The sequence below is a fragment of the Ornithorhynchus anatinus genome, chromosome 11 (assembly GCF_004115215.2).
Source record: "Ornithorhynchus anatinus isolate Pmale09 chromosome 11, mOrnAna1.pri.v4, whole genome shotgun sequence".
Lineage (NCBI taxonomy): Eukaryota > Metazoa > Chordata > Mammalia > Monotremata > Ornithorhynchidae > Ornithorhynchus > Ornithorhynchus anatinus.
The window spans coordinates 16,873,964-16,896,444 of NC_041738.1; the positions used below are offsets into that span (position 1 = coordinate 16,873,964).

General features: G+C 50.5%; 1 protein-coding gene across 1 annotated transcript in view; it reads left to right on the forward strand.

Annotated features, from left to right (window-relative positions):
- The first annotated feature begins 7,727 nt into the window (after positions 1–7,727).
- GRAMD1B (GRAM domain containing 1B) overlaps positions 7,728–22,481 on the forward strand; it is a 188,129-nt gene continuing 173,375 nt past the window's right edge. Inside the window, 1 exon segment of the mRNA XM_039913485.1 lies at positions 7,728–8,786. Coding sequence (XP_039769419.1) covers positions 8,398–8,786 — 389 coding nt within the window. The 5' untranslated portion in view covers positions 7,728–8,397.

Below are 22,481 nucleotides of genomic sequence, written 5' to 3' on the forward strand. Positions count from 1 at the left end.
ACCAGGGACTGGGGAGTGGGATAATAATAATAATGAAAATAATAATAACAATGATAAATACTGTACTAAATGCTTAATACAGTGCTCTGCACATAGTCAGCACTCAGTAAATACCATCATTTGATGGTAATGATAATATTTGTTAAGCGCTTACCATATGCCAGACACTGTACTAAACACTGGGTAGATATCAGGTCAGACATGATCCCTGTCTCACGTGTAGCTCACAAAGTAATGAATCCTCACTTTACAGATGATGAAACTGAGGCAAGGAAAAGTGAAATGATTCAGCCAATGCCACATGTAGGACAAGTAGTGGAGTTGGGACTATTCACTAATATTTATTGAGCGCTTACTATGTGCAGAGCACTGTACTAAGCGCTTGGGATGAACAAATCGGCAACAGATACAGTCCCTGCTGTTTGACGGGCTTACAGTCTAATCGGGGGAGACGGACAGACAAGAACAATGGCAATAAATAGAGTCAAGGGGAAGAACATCTCGTAAAAACAATGGCAACTAAATAGAATCAAGGCGATGTACAATTCATTAACAAAATAAATAGGGTAATGAAAATGCCCAGGTCCTCCTATTCCCAGGCCCATGCTCTTTCCACTAAAGTCGGGCCCTGGAACAGGTGGGGATAGGTGCTCAGAGAATCTCCTGGGACAGTCACCCCTCCGCCTCTCCCCTCCCCCCCCAACAACCCCCTCCCCTACTTTCCCATCCTTCCCTGCAGTATCCTCAGAGGAGATCTCCTCCCTCCTCGCAAGTGCCACCCCCTCCACCTGCGCCTCGGACCCCATTCCCTCTCACCTTCTTAAAACCATCGCCCCTGCCCTCCTCCCTTCCTTAACTTCTATTTTTAACCACTCAATCTCCAAGGGCTCCTTCCCCTCTGCCTTCAAACACGCCCACGTCTCCCCCATCCTAAAAAAACCCGCTCTTGACCCCACTTCCCCCTCCAGTTATCGTCCTATCTCCCTACTACCCTTCCTTTCCAAAATCTTAGAACGAGTCGTCTACAATCGATGCCTAGAATTCCTTAACTCCCATTCTCTCCTAGACCCCCTCCAATCTGGCTTCCGTCCCCTCCACTCTACCGAGACTGCTCTCTCTAAGGTCACCCATGACCTCCTTCTTGCCAAATCCAATGGCTCCTACTCCATTCTGATCCTCCTTGACCTCTCTGCTGCCTTTGACACTGTCGACCATCCCCTCCTCCTCCGTACCTTATCTCACCTTGGCTTCACGGACTCTGTCCTCTCCCGGTTCTCCTCTTACCTCTCTGGCCGATCATTCTCGGTCTCCTACGCTGGAGCCTCCTCCCCCTCCCATCCTTTAACTGTCGGAGTTCCTCAAGGGTCAGTTCTTGGCCCTCTTCCGTTCTCCATTTACACTCACTCCCTCGGTGAACTCATTCGCTCTCACGGCTTTGACTACCATCTCTACGCAGATGACACGCAGATCTACATCTCCGCCCCTGTCCTCTCCCCCTCCCTTCAGGCTCGCATCTCCTCCTGCCTCCGGGACGTCTCCACCTGGATGTCTGCCCGCCACCTAAAACTCAACATGAGCAAGACTGAGCTCCTCATCTTCCCTCCCAAGCCCGGTCCGCTCCCAGACTTCTCCATCACCGTGGATGGCACGACCATCCTTCCCGTCCCCGCAGGCCCGCAATCTCGGTGTCATCCTTGACTCGTCCCTCTCGTTCACCCCACACATCCTATCCGTTACCAAGACCTGCCGGTTTCACCTCTACAATATCGCCAAGATCCGCCCTTTCCTCTCCACCCAAACGGCTACCTTACTATTACGGGCTCTCGTTATATCCCGGCTAGACTACTGTGTCAGCCTTCTCTCTGACCTCCCTTCCTCCTCTCTCGCCCCGCTCCGGTCTATTCTTCACTCCGCTGCCCGGCTCATCTTCCTGCAGAAACGATCTGGGCATGTCACTCCCCTTCTTAAACAACTCCAGTGGTTGCCTATCGACCTCCGCTCCAAACAAAAACTCCTCACTCTAGGCTTCAAGGCTCTCCATCACCTTGCCCCTTCCTACCTCTCCTCCCTTCTCTCTTTCTACCGCCCACCCGCACGCTCCGCTCCTCTGCCGCCCACCTCCTCGCCGTCCCTCGGTCTCGCCTATCCCGCCGTCGACCCCTGGGTCACGTCCTCCCGCGGTCCTGGAACGCCCTCCCTCCTCACCTCCGCCAAACTGATTCTCTTTCCCTCTTCAAAACCTTACTTAAAAATCACCTCCTCCAAGAGGCCTTCCCAGACTGAGCTCCTCTTCCCCCTCTACTCCCTCTGCCATCCCCCTTTACCTCTCCGCAGCTAAAGCCTCATTTTCCCCTTTTCCCTCTGCTCCTCCACCTCTCCCTTCCCATCCCCACAGCACTGTACCCGTCCGCTCAACTGTATATATTTTCGTTACCCTATTTATTTTGTTAATGAATTGTACATCGCCTTGATTCTATTTAGTTGCCATTGTTTTTACGAGATGTTCTTCCCCTTGACGCTGTTTAGTGCCATTGTTCTTGTCTGTCCGTCTCCCCCGATTAGACTGTAAGCCCGTCAAACGGCAGGGACTGTCTCTATCTGTTGCCGACTTGTTCATCCCAAGCGCTTAGTACAGTGCTCTGCACATAGTAAGCGCTCAATAAATACTATTGAATGAATTGAATGAATGAATGAAAGGTGTCGGATTGGCAGTCTGGCAGGGGGAGCACCAGAATGGGGGCCTGGAGATGGTAGAGTAATGTACAAATATAGATGGATTACTGCCCTGGCCCAGAGTGGGAATGGAACTTTCTGGGTGGGCTCCCGGCATGAGCCAGTCACGTGGCTTCCTAGGGATCTGGGACTGACTGGCCAATCCTAAACTGTCCCAATGGCAATTTGGGGCATCACCCTCCCAGGGCCAGAAAAGCTGAAGTCAGCTTCCCCATCTGCACAGTGGGGATGTAGGGAAGAAGTGCTCAGAGAATGTGTCTATTTATTGCTATATTGTAGTCTCCCAAGGTTTTAGTACAGTACTTTGCACACAATAAGCTCTCAATAAATACAATTTACTGACCGACCTTTGGTGATCATTGTGTGTCCCATACTGGATGCGTTCAATTGGGCTCAACTCAGGTTAGTCTTCTGGATCCTTGCTGGGTGAGGCTGCTGGTTTCAGTGGTCAGGCTGGTTGGTGACGAGCCTTCAATCCTCTGCAAATGTAACCAGTGCCTGGCATCGGGTCAGGGTTCAGAGATCAAGGGACACCAAGTGTCAGCTCGCTGAACCCCCAGTAGGAGCTCCAGGAATCCCTACTCTTCTTGCTGATACCTCTGGTAAGCTGGGGAGTTTGAGCACAAGGGCTGCAGGGGGCTATTCTGAGACTGAGAAAGGGATGACCATGGATTCCACAGCTCTAACAAGCCCCGGATTTTCTCTATCTGATGAGTCTATCGAGATAGAGGGTTGGGAAAAGGGGTGAAAGGGAATAGATGGCGGTGGGTGAAGAGAGAGGGTTAAATTGAAAGGGACAATACTGGGTAAAGTGCTAATGCTATTGAGTGAGCCTTTCCCTGTTCCCTCCCAGTGGAAGCTTATCCGTCCCCCCACCCCCCCGCACCCCCAACCCCCAACCAGCCCCCAGGAGGAAGCCTAGCTGGGTGGAGATGGCCAGTGTTCCTCATTAGTCTTCCTAATGCCTAAATTACCCAGGATCTCAAATTGGGAATCTAGTTGGATGCAGGGAAAAGGGGGTGAGATTCATAGCCTATGAATTCATAGATTCCAGTGGTTGCCTATCAACCTTCACACGAAACAAAAACTCCTCACTCTTGGTTTCAAAGCTCTTCATCACCTTGCCCCCTCCTACCTCACCTCCCTTCTCTCTTTCTACTGCCCACCCCATACACTCTGCTCATCTTCCACTTATGTCCTCACTGTCCCCCATTCACGCCTATCCCCCCGTCGACCCCTGGCCCACGTCCTACCACTGTCCTGGCATGCCCTCCCTCCTCATGTCCGCCGAACGAACTCTCTTCCCCTCTTCAAAGCCCTCCTGAGAGCTCATCTCCTTCAAGAGGCCTTCCCAGACTGAGCCCCCCCTTTCCCTCTGCTCCCCCTCCCCTCCTCCCCACCCTTTGCTCCTCCCCCTTCCCCTCCCTTCAACACTGCGCTCATTTATATATATTATTTATGACCCTATTTATTTTGTTAATGAAGTGTACATCCCCTTGATTCTATTTATCTTGATGATCTTGTCTTGTTTTTGTTTTGTTCTGTTTTGCTTTGCTGTCTGTCTCCCCCGTTTAGACTGTGAGCCCGTCATTGGGCAGGGATTGCCTCTCTCTGTTGCCGAATTGTACATTCCAAGCGCTTAGTACAGTGCTCTGCACATAGTAAGGACTCAATTAAATACTATTGAATGAATGAATGAATAGCCCCTCTTCTTGGAATTTAAATATTCACCTGCCTAGTGGCAACACACTGGACTAGATGACCCTTTCCAGAAATCCCTCCCAACTCTGGATTGCAGTGAATTCTGCAGGGAGAAATTCCCTGTCATTCCCCCCAAGCACCAGGTTAGAGCTTTGCCCAGTGGCATTAATAATAATAATAATGTTGGTATTTGTTAAGCGCTTACTATGTGCAGAGCACTGTTCTAAGCGCTGGGGTAGACACAAGGAAATCAGGTTGTCCCACGTGGGGCTCACAGTCTTAATCCCCATTTTACAGATGAGGTAACTGAGGCACAGAGAAGTTAAGTGACTTGCCCAAAGTCACACAGCTGACAAGTGGCAGAGCCGGGATTCGAACCCATGATCTCTGACTAGGCAGCACAGTCCTCAGTGACGCATTAGCAATAACAATAATAATCATAGTGATTGAAGTGCTTACTACATGCCATGTGCTGTGCTAAACTCTGGGGTGGATTCAAGGTAATCAAACTGGACACAGTCCCTGTCCCACACTGAGCTGACAGTGTAAGAGGGAGGGAGAACAGTCAATCGATCAATCATATTTATTGAGCGCCTACTGTGCCGAGCTTCCCATTTTACAGATGAGGAAATTGAGGTATAAAGAAGTCAAATGACTTACCCAAGTTCTCATAGCAGGCAAGTGCTGGAGATGGGATTAGAACTCAGGTCTCCTGACTCCTGGGCCCATGTTCTTCCTACTAGGCAACACTGCTTCCCAGTGATAGGGACAAATGGTCCCATGGAAGTGGGCAACAATCAGTAAGATTTTCAGAGTTTTGTTCTTTTGGGAGTATCCAGGATGGAGAGTCTGAAAAACCAACAAATGACTATCCAGAGTCTGGGCTCCTCTCCGGTGCTGAGAGCTTGTCTGAGAACAACTTCCATGGAAATTCCAGAGACTGGAAATTTCTTGAGGACTAGAGTTCAGCTTGGGTTCATCCTGGCCCAACTCTTTCCTCTTTGGGGTGTCACTTTGCAGTGTTGGTCAATATCAAAAGCTAAACAATCCACTCTGGAGAGGCCAGAGAGAACCAAGGGAACATTTTGCTAGCCTGGCCCTCCCTTCAGGCAGCAGGTGAGGAGTGGAACTAGAGGCCTAAGCTTCTTCAAGGACATGAAACCAGGATTTTCCAGTGACCATGAACTCACCAGCACCTGCATGAAATCCAGCTAAACCATTGGCTATTGTCCCAAGGCATGAAGAAGTCACAACTCTTGTATTTCCTGTCTGGTCCCTCAATGCGGGGTGCTTGCTTTCAGTGAATGACTGTGTGTTCTTCAAGAAATGTGAGAGAGCGGATTTTACGGTCCTTGGAGTAGCCCTGCAGAGCCCATGTCAGGTTGATTCCTACTTTTTAGGGTGGCTCAGGTATCAGCTGAGGCATGGTGGAAAATGAGGTGTGAAGCAAAGCAGGTTTTTTTAAAAATGGTGTTTGTTAAGCACTTACTTTGTGCCAGGCAGGGTACTAAAACACAGGGTTGGATACAAGCAAATCAGGTTGGACACAGTCCATATCCCACATGGGGCTCACAATCTTAATCCCCATTTTACAGGTGAGATAACTGAGATGCAGAGAAGTGAAGTGACTTATCCAAGGTCACATACAGCTGACAAGCAGCAGAGCTGGGATTAGGGTCCAGATCCTTCTGATGCCCGTGCTCTATCCATGAGGCCATGCTGCTTCTCTGATGGATAAGGTGGATTCAGATGACTGCCAGTGCTTTCTTTCTTCCCTCCCCTCACTCCCCAAGCAACTGTCCTGCTCTGGCTGAAATGTTCCTGTGTTTCCCCCTGCCCCCACCCCAGAAAACTCAACAGTGAGGGGAAGATCCTAGGTCAATCCTTCTGGGTCTGGAAGTGGGGCGGCTGGAGGTGGGGCTAGACCTGGGAGGAGGCAGGGACCATTCCAGTTCCAGAAGAACCACAGATAATAAGTGTGATATCTGTTAAGTGCATATTATGTGCCAAGCACTAGGATAGGTACACTATAAGCAGCTCCTAGACAGTCCCTGCCCCAGGCACTCCTCAAGGGTTACAGAGAGAAGATGTATTTAATCCCCATTTTACATTTGATGAAACTGAGGCACAGAGAAGTCAAGTGACTTGCTCAAGGTCATACGGCAGGCTAGGTGCAGACTTCGGACCAGAACCCGCATCCTCTGCTTTCTACTGCATCACCTGCCTCCCCTGGGTGGGTTTCTGGCTTGAACCTGGGGGTTGGGGTCACGAACGGGGACTTGCCGTCGAACCTCCCGCTAAGTTCTCCGGCTGCTCTTGGGTTCCTGGTGACTCTCTCGGCCCAGTCCTGCTCTCCCCCTGGTGGGTCGCCTGTGGCCCTGGTGGCATTCCCCTGGTTGGGATCTCCCCTCACTCCCACCCTCTGTTCTTCCCCCTCCCCTCCCTCCCACCCTCTGCTCTTCCCCCTTCCCCTCCCCTCAACACTGTGCTGATTTGTATATATTATTTATCACCCTATTTATTTTGATAATGAGTTGTACTTCTCCCTGATTCTACTTATCTTGATGATATTGTCTTGTTTTTGTCTTGCTCTGATTTGCTTTGACGTCTGTCTCCCCCGTTTAGTCTGTGAGCCCGTCCTTGGGCAGTGATTGAAGCAGCGTGGCTCAGTGGAAAGAGCACGGGCTTGGGAGTGAGAGGTCATGGGTTCTAATCCCGGCTCTGCCACTTCTCAGCTGTGTCACTTCGGGCAAGTCACTTAACTTCTCTGGGCCTTAGTTACCTCATCTGTAAAACGGGGTTGAAGCCTGTGAGCCCCATGAGGGACACCTGATCACCTTGTATCCCCCCAGCGCTTAGAACAGTGCTTTGCACATAGTAAACGCTAAACAGATACCACCGTTATTATTATTATTGTTTCTGTTGCCGAATTGTACATTCCAAGCGCTTAGTCCAGTGCTCTGCACATAGTAAGCGCTCAATAAATACTATTGAACGAAATACTAGTGAATGAATCTCCGCCCCTCAGGCGCAGGTCGTTTGGGAAGCTGCCCGACTCCCTCCATCCCCTCCCTAGGGGAGAGACCTAAGTGAAGGCTGGATCCGCAATCGCGGCTGGCGGATCCTCCGCCCCCAGCGCCCCCATCCCCATCTCCGCTCCCCCGCCCCGCCGGTGGGCGCGGGAGGTGGGAGGAGGGGAAGGGGGTCGGGACCAAGGAAGGCCCGCCCAATTGCCGGGCAGATAAAGTTTAGTTTCTTATCCGCTTTCATTAGGCTGCTTGGCAGCAGCTTTTGCGGTCCGGCGTCCTCCGTCCCCTGGGGCGCGGGAGTAGAGTTACACTAGCGGTTGCTGCTTGCAAACGCCCGATCCCCTCCAGAGAGGAGCCGCCACCCCCTGCTCCTCTTCCCCCCTCCCCCTTTTTTTTTAATTTTATCCGGTGTCATTGCTTTCCCACCCACCCCTCTCTCTGTCTGGTTTTTTTTTTTTTCTTTTCTCTGTCTCTGTGCGCTCCGCTGCAGCTCCGAGTCGGCTCCGCGCCCCGGGCTCCGGCGGCCCGGTAGCGGCTGAGCAGGCAGCGCAGCCCCGGGGGCCGTCGCACCCCTGAGCCTCCGCTCGGGCACAGACGCCAGCGGGCGAGCGCAGAGCAGCGGAAGAAAAACAAGAGAGCGAGCCGGGGGGAGTCCCGGGGGGCACCCGGGAGGCGGGCAGACTCCGGTCGGGGAGGACGGGCGATCCCCGGCGCCGGAGGGGGCAAAGTTGGCCCCGGGGCAGCCGCCTTCGCCCGCCCCTCCCCGCCCCACCCCTCCGGCGCACTCCGGGAAGGAAAGTTGCTCTTCCTCTTTGCGGCGGGCACGCGTTTCTAAAGCCGAGGGCGGACCGAGGGGCCTGAGCCGGGGCGCGAGCGGAGGCGGGCCGGGGCTCGGAGGCCGGTGGCGGGGAGTGCGAGCGGAGCGCCAGGCCTGATGCCAGCGGCCGACATGACCGAGAGCCTCCAGCCGCCCGCCCTGCGGGTGCCCGACCGGCGACGGCGGGGGCCGGAGGGGGGTCCCGGCCCCAGCCCCGCGTGGTCCAGTTCCTCCACGCCCACGCTCCGGAGGAGACGCCTCAAGATGCACCGCTCCCAGAAGGTCCAGGACCCCAGCGGGGAGGGCGGGCCGGGCCGGGACTCGCCCACGCACTCGCCCCCCGGCAAGGAGTTCCTGCAGTTGCCCTCCATCGAGATCACGCCCTCCAGCGACGAGGACGCTCCCTGGTCTAGCTGCTCCACGCCTAGCGCCTCGCCCCGCCGCAAGCGCTTCCTTCTGCGCAAATGGCTGCGGGTGCGGGAGCGGAAGGAGCTCAGTGAGAGCAGGTACGTCCCACCCGGGAGGGCCGCTCCGACGGGAGCTCCCCGATGGGCCCGAGGCTGCCCGCCGCCGGGCCCAACCGGGCCTCTCTTGCTCGCCCCCGCCCCGGCCCATCGAGAGGTCCTGGCGGGGCGGCTGCGGGGCCCAGCCTGTTGGATGCGGAGGTGGAGGTACCGCCTTTCATAGCATCCCGCGGCCTCCCCGCCTTGCCAGGCAGGGGTAGGGATGCCCCCCCACCCCCCCCTCCCGGTCTTCTCCGTCTTCTCCGTCTTTGAGGCCGAAGCTCCTCCAGAGAGGGCTTCTGGATCCCCCGTGTCTCCGCCCAGCTCTCAGTCGATCTCGGGGTGGGACGGTGGGAGCTGACGTGGCTCGTTCGAAAGCTGAAGCTCGGAAGGTTGGTGGACAGAGGGAACGAACACACTTCGACCCCTGGGGATGTTTGGGCTGGATCCTCCAGCGCCCTCCTGGGGGATGTCACACCGGCCCCTGGGGTCTTACCCCAGCGTTTGGGCCACATGGCCCGAGGCAGGAATTTGGAACCTTCCCCGGGTTCCCCTGCACTCATCCCACTGAAAATTCCCGACCACTTTCCCATCAAAGTGTTGAGACCGAGTTCTCAGGACGTGCCGGAACACCACTCCCCGCCGCAGCCCCTGGCCTTGCTGGGACTGGATTTCTCCCTGTCCCAGAAAGTCATTTCCCTCGGGTCTGCCTCACAACTAACTCCTCCTGGTGTGTTTGCAGTGGGATCGGTGAGACAGGTCTGGTCTGGTGAGACAGCTGCGTGACTCCCTCACTCTTATGGGAGCCAAGCTTAAGCCGAAGATTCCTTTGACGGTTTGCCTTCTGCTCATGGGTCTATAGAGAGAGCGTGTTACCCATGAAACTCCTCTGTTACCCCTGAGGACAGACTAGCCAGAGGTGCTCTTAAATTGTAGGTGAAGGGAATTGTATTGGTTGAGCATCTTCTGGGTGCAGTGCACTGTACTAAGCAGCTGGAAGAGGCAACGGGAATGTGTATGCTCCAGAAAGTATTTCTCTGGGCGATAGAGTGGCCTGCCACTACTTTGGGATACTGAAGGAAGGCCCTGGAACTCCCTCAGTCAGAGGACTTTCAGAGCTGGGGAGATGCTGGTGACCAGGGATAATTTGGTACAGGGAATGTAAGGAAAGGTCAACCTCATTAATGGGGATCACTGAACATTGGACTCGGATTTTCAGTTTTTATTGAGCCCTGGGTGTAACTAGTTATAAGTGGTCTTTAGTAAGCACTGGGGTAGATAAAAATACTTAGATCAGAAGTAGTCCTTGTCTCTCAGATAAAAATACTTAAATCAGAAGTAGTCCTTGTCTCTCACAGGGCTCCTGCTCACAGTCTAAGTGGAGAATTGTAAAGGGGATCAGTGGGCTCTTTGGGAAGGGGAGTGGGCAGAGACAAAGGGAGTGGGAAGTAAGCTCTCGGGACAGTTCTCAGGAGAATAATAATTGTGGTCTTCATTAAATGCTTACTATGTGCCAAGCACTGCACTGAGGTAGCACTGAGGTATAGAGAATATAATCAGGACAGCCACATTTCCTGTCCCACATGGGGCTCACAGTCCAAGTGGAAGGGAAGACAGGTATGGAATCCCATTTTTCAGATGAGGAAATTGAGGCACAGAGAAATTAAATGACTTGGCCACGGTCGTACCTGATGACTCCCGAAGCCACTACTGATGCTCATAACCGCACTCCTAGAATAAGCCCCCTTTTTCCTCAGCTCCCCCTCCCCTCCCCATCACCCCGACTCGCTCCCTTTGCGCTACCCCCCACTACCTGCCCCACAGCAGTTGTGTATATATATAAATATTTAGAATTATAATTTTATGTATTTTTATTAATGTGCATATATCTATAATTATATTTATTTATAATGATGCTACTGATGCCTGCTTACTTGCTTTGTTGTTTCTCTCCCCCCTTCTAGACTGTGAGCCAATTGTGGGCAGGGTTCGTCTCTATTTGTTGCTGAATTGTACTTCCTAATTGCTTAGTACAATGTTCTGCACACAGTAAGCGCTCAAGAAATATGATTGAATGAATGAATGAACCTCATGGTGCCACACTGGAAAACCTGGTGGAGAATGTTGGGGGGGGGCATCTGCCAGACTTCTACTTGCTCCCCTGTGAGTGGTCTTCCACCCAGAACATCCCGTCCAAGGCATCTTGTCTCTGGGGGAGCTGAGGGAGGGGGCAGCCATCTGAGTCAGGTTGGTGCTCACCCCATCCAAGCATAGGGGCTTCCATCTTCCCATCCTGAGTTGGAACTGGAACTCAATATGAAATTGCCAAGAGCCTATCTCTCCTGATTTGTGGGGTCTTGATGAGACCCCTCCCCCTCCCATCCTTTAACTCTTGGAGTTCCTCAGGGGTCAGTTCTTGACCCTCTTCTGTTCTCCATTTACACTCACTCCCTTGGTCTCATTTGCTCTCACGGCTTTGACTACCATCTCTACGCAGATGACACGCAGATCTACATCTCTGCCCCTGTCCTCTTCCCCCTTTCTTCAGGCTCGCATCTCCTCCTGCCTCCGGGACGTTTCCACCTGGATGTCTGTCCGCCACCTAAAACTCAACATGAGCAAGACTGAGCTCCTCATCTTCCCTCCCAAACCCGGTCCTCTCCCAGACTTCCCTATCAACGTGGATGGTACGACCATCCTTCCCCTCTCTCAGGCCCGCAACCTCGGTGTCATCTTTAACTCGTCCCTCTCGTTCACCCCACACATCCGATCCGTTACCAAGACCTGCCGGTCTCACCTTTACAATATCGCCAAGATCCGCCCTTTCCTCTCCACCCAAACGGCTACCTTACTGCTACAGGCTCTTATTATATCCCGGCTAGACTACTGTGTCAGCCTTCTCTCTGATCTCCCTTCCTCCTCTCTCGCCCCGCTCCAGTCTATTCTTCACTCCGCTGCCCGGCTCATCTTCCTGCAGAAATGTCCTGGGCATGTCACTCCCCTTCTTAAACACCTCCAGGGGTTGCCTATCAACCTCTGCTCAAAACAAAAACTCCTCACTCTAGGCTTCAAGGCTCTCCATCACCTTGCCCCTTCCTACCTCTCCTCCCTTCTCTCTTTCTACCGCCCACCCCGCATGCTCCGCTCCTCTGCCACCCACCTCCTCACCGTCCCTCGGTCTCACCTATCCCACCATCGACCCCTGGGCCACGTCCTCCCGCGGTCCCAGAATGCCCTCCCTCCTCACCTCCATCAATCTAATTCTCTTCCCCTCTTCAAATCCCTATTTAAAGCTCACCTCCTCCAAGAGGCCTTCCCAGACTGAGCTCCCCCCCTATTCCCTCTGCTCCCTCTACCCCCTCCTTCACCTCTCCGCAGCTAAACCCTCTTCTCCCCCCTTTCCCTCTCCTCCTCCCCCTCTCCCATCCCACCCCCTCAGCACTGTACTCATCCGCTAAACTGTATATATCTTCATCACCCTATTCATTTTGTTTATTTTGTTTAATGAGATGTACATCACCCTGATCCTATTTACTTGCCATTCTTTTTATGAGATGTTCTTCTCCTTGACTCTATTTATTGCCATTGTTCTTGTCTGTCTGTCTCCCCCGATTAGACTGTCAGCCCATCAAAGGGCAGGGACTGTCTCTATCTGTTGCCGACTTTTACAATCCAAGCGTTTAGTACAGTGTTCTGCACACAGTAAGTGCTCAATAAATACTATTGAATGAATGAATATGTATGACCAGTTGCCTGAAATTGAAACCTGAGGGAAGAGGATGGAACATTTCCAGTTTTCTTGGCAGTTTCCAGAGTCAGTGAGCTGGGAAGCAAGTCCCCATGTGCTGTGCTGAGAGTCCTTAAAGTTTTTTGTGGATCTGATTGTAGCAGCACAGTCTGCCCATTAGTCAGCTAAACAGACCGTACCGAGTATACTCAAAGTGGGTCTCCCTGTACAGTGGGCTTGGATCCTTGTTAAAGGTCAGCTCTCAGTCAAACAGGGGAAAGACAACAAAGAAAATGCAGAGTACCAGGGATATGGAACTTTGTCCCGATAGGTGTGGTCATGAGAAAGAAAAAATCAGGGAAGGAGTGGATTGGAAATGTGTTTAGGATTGTGTCTTGCCTTGTCATATGCTGTCGCATCGTCTCCGACCCCTAGTGACGCTATGGACACATCTTTCCCAGAGTGCTCCCCCCTCCATCCGCACTCGTTCTGGTAGTTTATCCATAGAGTTTTCTTGGTAAAAATACAGAAGTGGTTTACCATTGCCTACTTCCGCGCGGTAAACTTGAGCTTCCACTCTCGACTTTCTCCCGTGCCGCTGCTGCCCAGCACAGGTGAGCTTTGACTTGTAGCTAGCCACTGCCCAAGCTAGGAATGGAATGGAATGGATATGACTCTGCTTGACTCTCCCTCCCATAGTCGAGACTGGTAGAGTACTGGAAACTTTCCCGGTGCGACCCTGAGAGGGGTTAGGTTTGGGTAGTGGAAGTAATTGATCATCCATAACCGGTATTTATTGAGTGCTTACTGTGCGTGGGGCACTCAACTAAGTGCTCGGCAGTGGCAATAGTAATAGTTCAGTCCACTGTATTTGGTTCTTGGGTGAGGTCAATAAAGAAGAGCTTCATGGAAGAGACATCTTTGAGGATTACAGCCTGAGTTCATCTAATCCAGTGGAAGAAGTAGGACATTCCCAGGTGCTCATTCTGTACCCCGATTTGGGATTTGGAATCTTCCCCCGCCAACTGCTCACCTGGTTTCCTGCTTCCTTTCAGTGCCTCATTTCAGGGACCAGGGCCTCCCCCCCACCCTCTGGATAGTAACCTGTTTCCCTGCTGCCAGCCATTTTGGTGGAATGGTTTCTTGAACCAAGTGTGATGAATGTGCATAATTTACATGATGAATTCCATTCAGTCAAAGGTTGGTGGTCATAATGAATGGGCAGGGATTGTGCCAGCTAATTCTGTTGTCTTGTACTCTCCCAAGTGGTTAGTACAGTGCTACACACATAGTAAACGCTGAATAAATACTTTTGATTGATTAGTAGGCTTCAGGCTAGATCTGAGCAGCCATATTTACAGAGGCTCTATTCACCCCAAATGCGTTAGAGTTAGAAAAACGTCCCTAAAACTTGTCTGTCTCTTCAAGCTCACACATGGCTCACCACAGGACGGGGTAGAGGTGAATATCTATCCTACCTCACGTGGGACAACCTGATTATCCTGTATCTACCACAGCGCTTAGAACAGTGCTCTGCACATAGTAAGCGCTTAACAAATACCAACATTATTATTATTGTTATTATAAGATCTTACCAAAGGAAGCTCTTTAGCACCTCTTTGGGTCGGGGTGGGGAAGAGGAGGTGACTAAAGCATTTGACGGGAGGAGGGGGCCTGAGGGTGTTGTTCCTGAGAAGCCTTTGTGGAGGGCAGCCATGACAGGAACAGGTGAATTGTTTAGGGAGAGAGCGATCTCACCACGAGCAGGGGATGTGGTTTATAGAAGCCTCTGTGAGAAATAAAAACAGCCGAATGAGGTTAAGGGTGTCTCTTTTCCCTGCCCCTGCCCGAGTCCAGCTTCAAAAGGGTCAGTGTTGGGACGGTTTCTGCCAGGAGCTTGGTGTGCTTTCCCTGCAGGCTGGGGCAGGGTGGGGCACAGCCATGGTGGCCTTCAGAGATGACTATCGTTGCCTCGGTTTCTATGCTTATCAATGCTATGGGTGTTCACAGCACTATTTCCTTGAAGGCCTGCGGGTGGGATATTGTCAATCAATCAATCAATTGTATTTATTCAGCGCTTACTGTGTGCAGAGCACTGAACTGAACACTTGGGAGAGTACAGTATAACAATATAACAGACACATTCCCTGCCCACAGTGAGCTTACAATCTAGAGGATCTTTCTGATTGACCCCCCTGCCCACCCCCAGCAGTCAAGCATGAGGACTTGGAAGCATGTGGGTAGCCCAGCCTCTGAGAACGTCAGTAATATGGCTTCTCAGGCTGTAGACAAAAGAAACAGAGTGGTGGTGGGGGCGTTGGTGGGGGAGACAGGGAGAGGGTGGATGTGTATATGTTGCACACAGTGCTTTCTGCAGTTTGGGAAGCTTTTCTATGGCCCTATGTTTATCTCTGCTTTGCAGGGGTCCAGCCAGTCTAAGATAGACTGGTGAGGCAAGTACCTGTTCGGAGCCCATTTTTTTAGGTGGGCTAGGGAGAAGGGGTCTGGGAGAAGGGAAGCACACAGCTCTAGAGCCGGTGCAAATTGATGGACCGTATTTCTTCTGTGACCTCCCTCAGAACCCCAGTTTTTGTCGGAGGATTGGGCAAGAGACATTAGGGAGGATCTTTGAAATTTGCTCTCCAGGACCAGGATATAATTCTATGAGGGCTATTTCCGTTGGGTGGAAATGCATCTTTCTTGCAAAGGACTTAAGGTGGGTCCCAAATAGACTGTCCCCAGGAAGTGAACGGGACCAAGGATATAGCTGAGCTGTGGACTGGGGGAAGGAGCAGCAGCAACTTGGGGTTACACAGTCAGGAAGGTGGTAGCTTTGTTAGAGCAGCAGTTTCGAAAATAATAACAATCCAAAAGGCACCCACTCTCCCCGGCTTTAAAGCCTTATTGAAGGCCCTCTGAGAGGCCTTCCCAAACTAAGTCCCACTTTTCCTCATCTCCCACTCCCTTCTGTGTCCCTGACTTGCTCCCTTTGTTCTTCCTCCCTCCCAGCCCCAAGCACTTATATACATATCTGTAATTTTATTTATTTGTATTGATGACTGTCTCCCCCATTCTATAGACTGTGAGCTCATTGTGGGCAGGGAATGTCACTGTTGTTGTATAGTACTTTCCCAAGTGCTTAGTAAAATGCTCTGCACACAGTAAGAGCTCAATAAATATGATTGAATGAATGAAGGAGGATGATAAAGTAGTAGTGATGATGATGTTGGTATTATTTGGTCAGAACATGTGAGCCAGAAGCAGAATCAAAAACAGCTTCAGTGCTGTAGAGAACAGATGTTCTGCAAATGATTGTTCTTGTGCCCCTAGATCCTCCAGTCACACCTAGGAACACATGAATTTCACCATCAATAGCTTCATTTTAGCCCTTGAAAGACAGCTTTATAGGGGCAGGTTGTTCCTGTTCAAGGCTCAGAGAGGGACCAGGGTAAGGCAGTCCAGGAGGGTTCTTTGATAATGATCTGATGACGTTCTTGGATGCGAAGGTACTTGAAGCTGGTCTTTTAAGTCCCTGACATTGTTTCCTCAGAAGATTGGGCAATCTCCTCTCCACCTTCCTCATCGCTCCCGTGCCCCCAGAGCCCCAGGCAGCATTTCCCCACTGTGCTGCAGCTGACTGTGGTCAGGACCTTGAAGTGAGGGGTTGAGGGAGGGTGAACAAGGACAACAGATCAACTATTGCCCTTTTGTTAGGTGTGGGGTTGGGTTGAAGTTGGGGGAAGGATGCTTGGGAGAGACTGCTGAGAAGTTGTGTCCCTTTCCTCTGAATTCTCAGGACCTGGGCAAAGCCTAATTGATTCAGCACCCAGGAAAGGTAGGTGGAGCATGAAAATGGGATTCTCTGACATGCAACGTGCCCCAAATCATTGGTATTTATTGAGCACATACCATTTGCTTTACCTAAGCACTTGGGAGAGTACAATATAACAGAGTTGGTAGAAATTTTCCTTGCCCACAATGAACTTACAGTCTAGAGGGGTAGAAATATATTGATGTAGATAAATAAGGGATGTATATGAAGTGCTGTTGGATACTTAATCAATGGTATTTACTGAATGCTTACTTTGTGCAGAGCACTATACTAAGCACTCAGCAGAGAACAATGCAGTACAGTAGGCATGATCCCTGCCCACATGGTGCCCTTACCCAATACAGCTAGTTATTCATAGGCTTGGATCATCTGTACCTTTTGTGTTCTGTTCCTGCTTGGGTTCCCCAACCTCAGCAGAGCCTCTCTCCAGGGATGCTTCAGGTCCAGGGGCTGAGCTAAAAGGAGCTGGAATTTGCTAAGAAATGAATTTTCTTCCCAGAGGGTGGATTTCAAGCTGCGGATTTCCAGGCCCCAGGTTTGGTTGTGAAGATTATCTATGTGGTTTCTGGAAGGGGCAGATAGACCCTTAGGCTCTCCTCTTTTCCAGAATCCAGAAATCCTAGAAACCTGAGGAGCCATTTGATTTAGGGTTTTTAGGCTTTTCCTGGAGGGCCGCTCTTCTAGAGGAGAGTGTTTTGTTCAGCAAGGCTGGAGAAATGTTGGATTCTGAGATGATAATAATTATGGTATTTTTTACTATAAAAAGGTCAGACATTGTTCTAAGTGCTGGGGATGTGTGTGATACAAACGAAGTGGGTTGGACATAGTCCCTGTCCCATGTGGAGCTGACAGTCTCAGTCCCCATTTTACATATGAGGTAACTGAGGCACAGAGAAGTCAAGTGATTTGCCCAAGGTCACACAGCAGACAAGTGGCAGAGCCAGGTTTAGAACCCATGACCTTCTGACTCCCAGGCACATGCTCTCTCCACTACACCATACTGCTCTGAGATGGAAAGATGGAGAGTGTACTCTCAGCTACCCAAGCAGGACAGGCAACAAGATGATGCGGGCAGAGTGAAATAAATAAAACCTAATTGCAAGCTGCTTGTTCATATCTAATCCCCACCCTCAATAGGGACTCTTGGAGTAGTGATCGGGAGTAGCAGCTGGTACTGGGGAGTAGGCAAGAGGAATTGGAAAAGTCATGGATATTGGGTCACCTTTTGCTAACCAATTACCTCTGTTGGAAGTAGAATCCTGGGCTGGAGGCAGGGCTGGACCTACTCCATTGGCTAATTATGAAATTTGCCAGGAGCACTATTCTTTGTATGACTTTTGCTTCCCATCCCTTTTCTTTTGCCTGTGGAGCCCAAATGCCTTCACCTGGCCTTGGTTCTTATTCAATATGATGATGAGCGGGCATTCTTTCAAAACAGTGATCCAGTCCATTCCCTTGCTTCCTTTCCAGACAAGAGGGTCTCATTGGATTTCTAAGACGAGCCCCCCACCCCCACCACCCTTCTAGCCCTCTTCTCCCTTCCATGTGCCCCCCATACTGTCACAGAAAAGGAAATCCTTGTTTCTGCCTCACCGTCCCTCACAGTTGGGGCTTTCCTGAAGATTAGCCCAAATCACATTTCTTCTTTTTCCGAGCTCCATGGAGCTTGAAAATGGCCAGCAACCATTCTGTGGTAGAGCACTAGCAAAAAGAATGGTGTTTTGGGTTGGTTCTTCTGGGTCCTGAAGGTGACTTCCTCTAGGAGTAGTAATAATGATAATAACAATAATAGTATCTATTAAATGCTTATTATGTGCCGGGCACTTTGCTAAACTCTGGGGTAAGTGCAAGATAATCAGGTCGGGCAATATCCCTGGCACACATTATGTTCCCAGTGTAAGGGGCAGGGAGAACAAGTGTTTAATCCCCATTTTACAGATGACGATACTTATGCCCAGAGAAGTTACTTGGATGCCACTTGTCTAAGGTCACAAAGCAGGCAAGTGGTGGAGCTGGATTTAGAATGTAGGCCTCCCAGCTCCCACTGCGTGTCTATCCATTAATAATAATGATGGTGTTTGTGAAGCACTTGCTATGTGCCAGGCACTGTGCTAAGCCCCAGGGTAGATACAAGCAAATCGGGTAGGATCTGGTCCCTGGCCCATGTGGGACTCACAATCTTAATCCCCATTTTAAAAGATGTGGTAACTGAGGCCCAGAGAAATGAAGTGACTTGCCCAAGGTCACACAGCAGACAAGTGGCAGAATCAGGATTAGAACCCATGACCTTCTGACTCTCAAGCCCGTGGTCTATCCACTGAACCATACTACTTCTCAGCATGGCTCAGTGGAAAGAGCACGGGCTTGGGAGTCAGAGGTCATGGGTTCGAATCCAGGCTCTGCCGCTTGTCAGCTGTGTGACTTTGGGCAAGTCACTTAACTTCTCTGTGCCTCAGTTACCTCATCTGTAAAATGGGGATTAAGACTGTGAGCCTCATGTGGGACAATCTGATTACCCTGTATACCCCAGTGCATAGAACAGTGCTCTGCACATAGTAAGCGCTTAACAAATACCAACATTATTATTCTCGCAGGGAAGCAGCTTGGCTTAGTGGAAAGAGCCCGAGCTTGGGAGTCAGAAGTCATGGGTTCTAATCTCAGCTCGGCCACTTGTCTGCTGTGTGATTTTGGGCAAGTCCCTTCCCTTCTCTGTGCCTCAATTACCTCATCTGTAAAATTGGGATTAAAATGGGGATTAAGAGCAACCTGATTACCTTGTATCTACTTCAGTGCTTAGAACAGTGCTTGGCACATAGTAAGCACTTAACAAATACCATCATCATCATTAGGCCACACTACTTTTCTCCTGACTTGTAACTCCAGTAACTTCCCATATAATGCTAGTCAGGAAGAGCAGCAGACATCCTCTCTTCTCACTCTGTCCTCCCAATTGGTGGACCTAAGAGAGCCAGGTAAAGAAGAATGGAACAGGTCGGGTCAGTGCATCGCTTTGCTCTTTTCTGTCTCAGAGGTTAGCTGGAGAGAGGAGTTATGCCCTGGATGGACCCATTGGGAAGATGGGGCCTTCACCGGCATGATTGTCCTCCTGGAGTTGGGGGTCCTGAGAGGGTCAGGGGTTCATATCCCAACCCAGCCACTTGTCAGCTGTGTGACTTTGGGCAAGTCACTTCACTTCTGTGGGTCTCAGTTACCGCATCTGTAAAAAGGGGATTAAGACTGTGAGCCCATGTGGGACAACCTGATTACTTTGTATCCTCCCCAGCGCTTAGAACAGTGCTTTGCACATAGTAAGCGCTTAATTGCCATCATCATCATCATCATAAATCTCCAGGTCACTGAGACTGTGGCAGTTTAATGATGTCTTTGACAAGGGGAATGGCAAAAAGATGGTCTAGGAGAGGCTACCTTGGGATATGGTTTGCTGGAGTTGCCATGACATGGAAATCGGTTTCACCAAATTTATTAGCCTGTAAATTCCTTAAGCTCCTCAAGGGCAGGGTTTGCCTCTACTTATTTTGCTTTCTCTGAAGCATTTAGTACTGTGTGCTCTGCACACAGCAAGTCTTCAATAGATACTATTAATTGATAGTAAGGTCAGTACTTATTTAACAACATGAACCCTAAGCAGTAGGATCAGGCTACCTCTACTCCATAGCAGGACAAATTCCTATGATGCTAGGTTCCTGGGGGGAGGTCCTAGAGGTGACATCCCAACTGTGTAGGGAAGAGACTGGGAGCTCTGTGGGGGACAAGGGAGTGTGTTGGATTTGCTTTTCTTGTATCTATCCCAGTATTTGATACAGTGCTTGGCACATAGTAAGCACTTAAATGCCTCAGTTATTATTCATTCATTCAATAGTATTTATTGAGCGCTTAATATGTGCAGAGCACTGTACTAACCGCTTGGAATGTACAAATCGTCAGCAGATAGAGACAGTCCTTGCCCACTGATGGGCTTACAGTCTAATCGGGGGAGACAGACAGACAAAAACAATACTAGTAGTATTCTTAAGAGGTACTATTGCTCCCCATTTCCCTCCCTGACCTTTTGCCTGCTCCTTTTGGGAAGGGGTAAAAAAGTGAAACTTCTTCCTTCAATTCACTACACAAATACACAGAAGTTTTCAGGGCTGGGCAGTCTGTGGGTGCTCACTGATGAACCTAAGCCATGCCAGCTCCCCCTGGCCAGTCAGGAGCTGTTTTTGGAGCTGGTCTGGTGTGAATGGGCTCTCCAAATCGTGACCCAAAGCTTCTGTTCCTCTGGAAAAGAGAACGGGATGTTCCCCCTCCCAGTGACAGTTCTGAATGATGCTTTGAATTTTAGAGCGGCAGTTACCATGGCAACAGGATATCTTTTGCTCACCCAGCTTTCACACTGGGGGCCACTACTGGCTCCCGCTTTGGGCTCTTCTCATATGAATCATTGGTGGCATTTGTTGTGAGCCAAAGTGGTAGCTTAGGGGCCAGTGGATGGGACCGGGGCTGGAGCCCCCTCCCCCACCTCCCTCTGCCACAGCGAGGCCCAGAAAGAAACCAGCCAGAATGTCCCGAGACCCAGCTTGATTACTCCTTTCTCCTCTCCTGGGGTGGGAAACCCGAGAAGGTTTTGTGTTTCTTGTGGTTATGCTGTCCTCTCTCTGATCCCTCTCCGCAGCTGCTGAGACATCTGTTGGCTTCCAGGGTAACTGCTCCCCTTGCAGTTCGGCCTCCTGTCTCTGCCCTAGCAGAGAGTAGGAAGGGTCAGGACAAATCTCACTGGCCTGGGGCCCCAACGTGACAGGGGGAGTGCTCCTAATTGAAACCAGTAGGAAGCAGTGTGGGCTAGTGGTTAGACCATGGGCCTGGGAGTCAGAAGAACTTTGGTTCTAATCCTGGCTCTGCCTCTTGTGACCTTAGGCAAGTCAACTTGATTTCTCTGTGCCTCGATTACTTTGTCTGTAAAATGGAGACTATGAGCCCAGTGGACTGTGTACAACCTAATTAGATTGAACCTACCCTGAGGGCTTAGTACAGTGCCTGGCACATAGTAAGTGCTTAACAAATACCATAGAAACAAAAACCAAAAGAAACAAAAAGAGACAAAAAATCCAGAGAGATTCTCTTGTATCTACCCCAGTGCTTAGTATAGTCCTTGGCACCTAGTAAGCACTTCACATGCCACAATAATTATTATTATTACTATTCAATTCCTAAATCTCCACTTCAGCCCTCCTCCCTGTCTCGCCAATCCCCTTAGCTTTCCTCCCCCTGCACCCAATCCCAGAGAGCTATTTCTACAAGGCAAAGGGTGTGAGTTTCATATCTTTTATCTTGTCCGCTCTGGGTGTGGTGGGCTGGGGCAAGGGCAGAGGGAGAAAGACACACAGAGAGCTTGGTCTTGCTGGCTCTAAGTATTAAAGAATGGACAAAAGGAAAAGAGTAAAAATAAGTTGTTAATGTGCAGTAGCCTAAAGTGTCTGGCTGTGAATCATCTTGGCTTGAATGTTTAAGGGTTGGTTGAACTAAAATTGCTTACCAGCAGTCCCTAGCAACTTCTATCTAAGCTCTTTACCCCAGCGACCTGACCCAGATGAATTTCCAGGACTCAGTGATCTGGTTGGTGGATAATCCAGACCTCTGCTTCACTGTCTTGGTCTGGCTGCTTTATTTGAGACTGTTAAACCCCTCATAAATTCCCCTACCAGAAAGAGGGCTGGAAGCTCCACCTTTCCATTAGCAGCCCTGTTAAGACTGGAGATGGGGGAAGGAAGCCTGGAAGAGAAACAGGCCAGATTCAGTAGCCCATTTGTGGCTTTGAGAGCAGAGGCAGTTCTGTAATGGGCAGATTTTTACCCCATCTCCTGCCCAAGCTCCCTCATGCCTTGTTGATGACATGCCTACCTGCCTTGGCCGGTGCTACCCTCTGGTGAGCAGGGCAGATGCAGCCACACTGGTTGTCCTGCGGAGACAAAGAAGAGATCAGTCAGCCTTAAGACATAATAATCATAATAGTAATAATAAAAATTGTATTTATTCTGTGTCAAGCATTCTGCTAAGCCCTGGAGTAAATATGGAGATAATCAGGGTGGATATAGTACCTGTCCCACATGGGGTTCATTCGGTTCACAGTCTAAGGGGG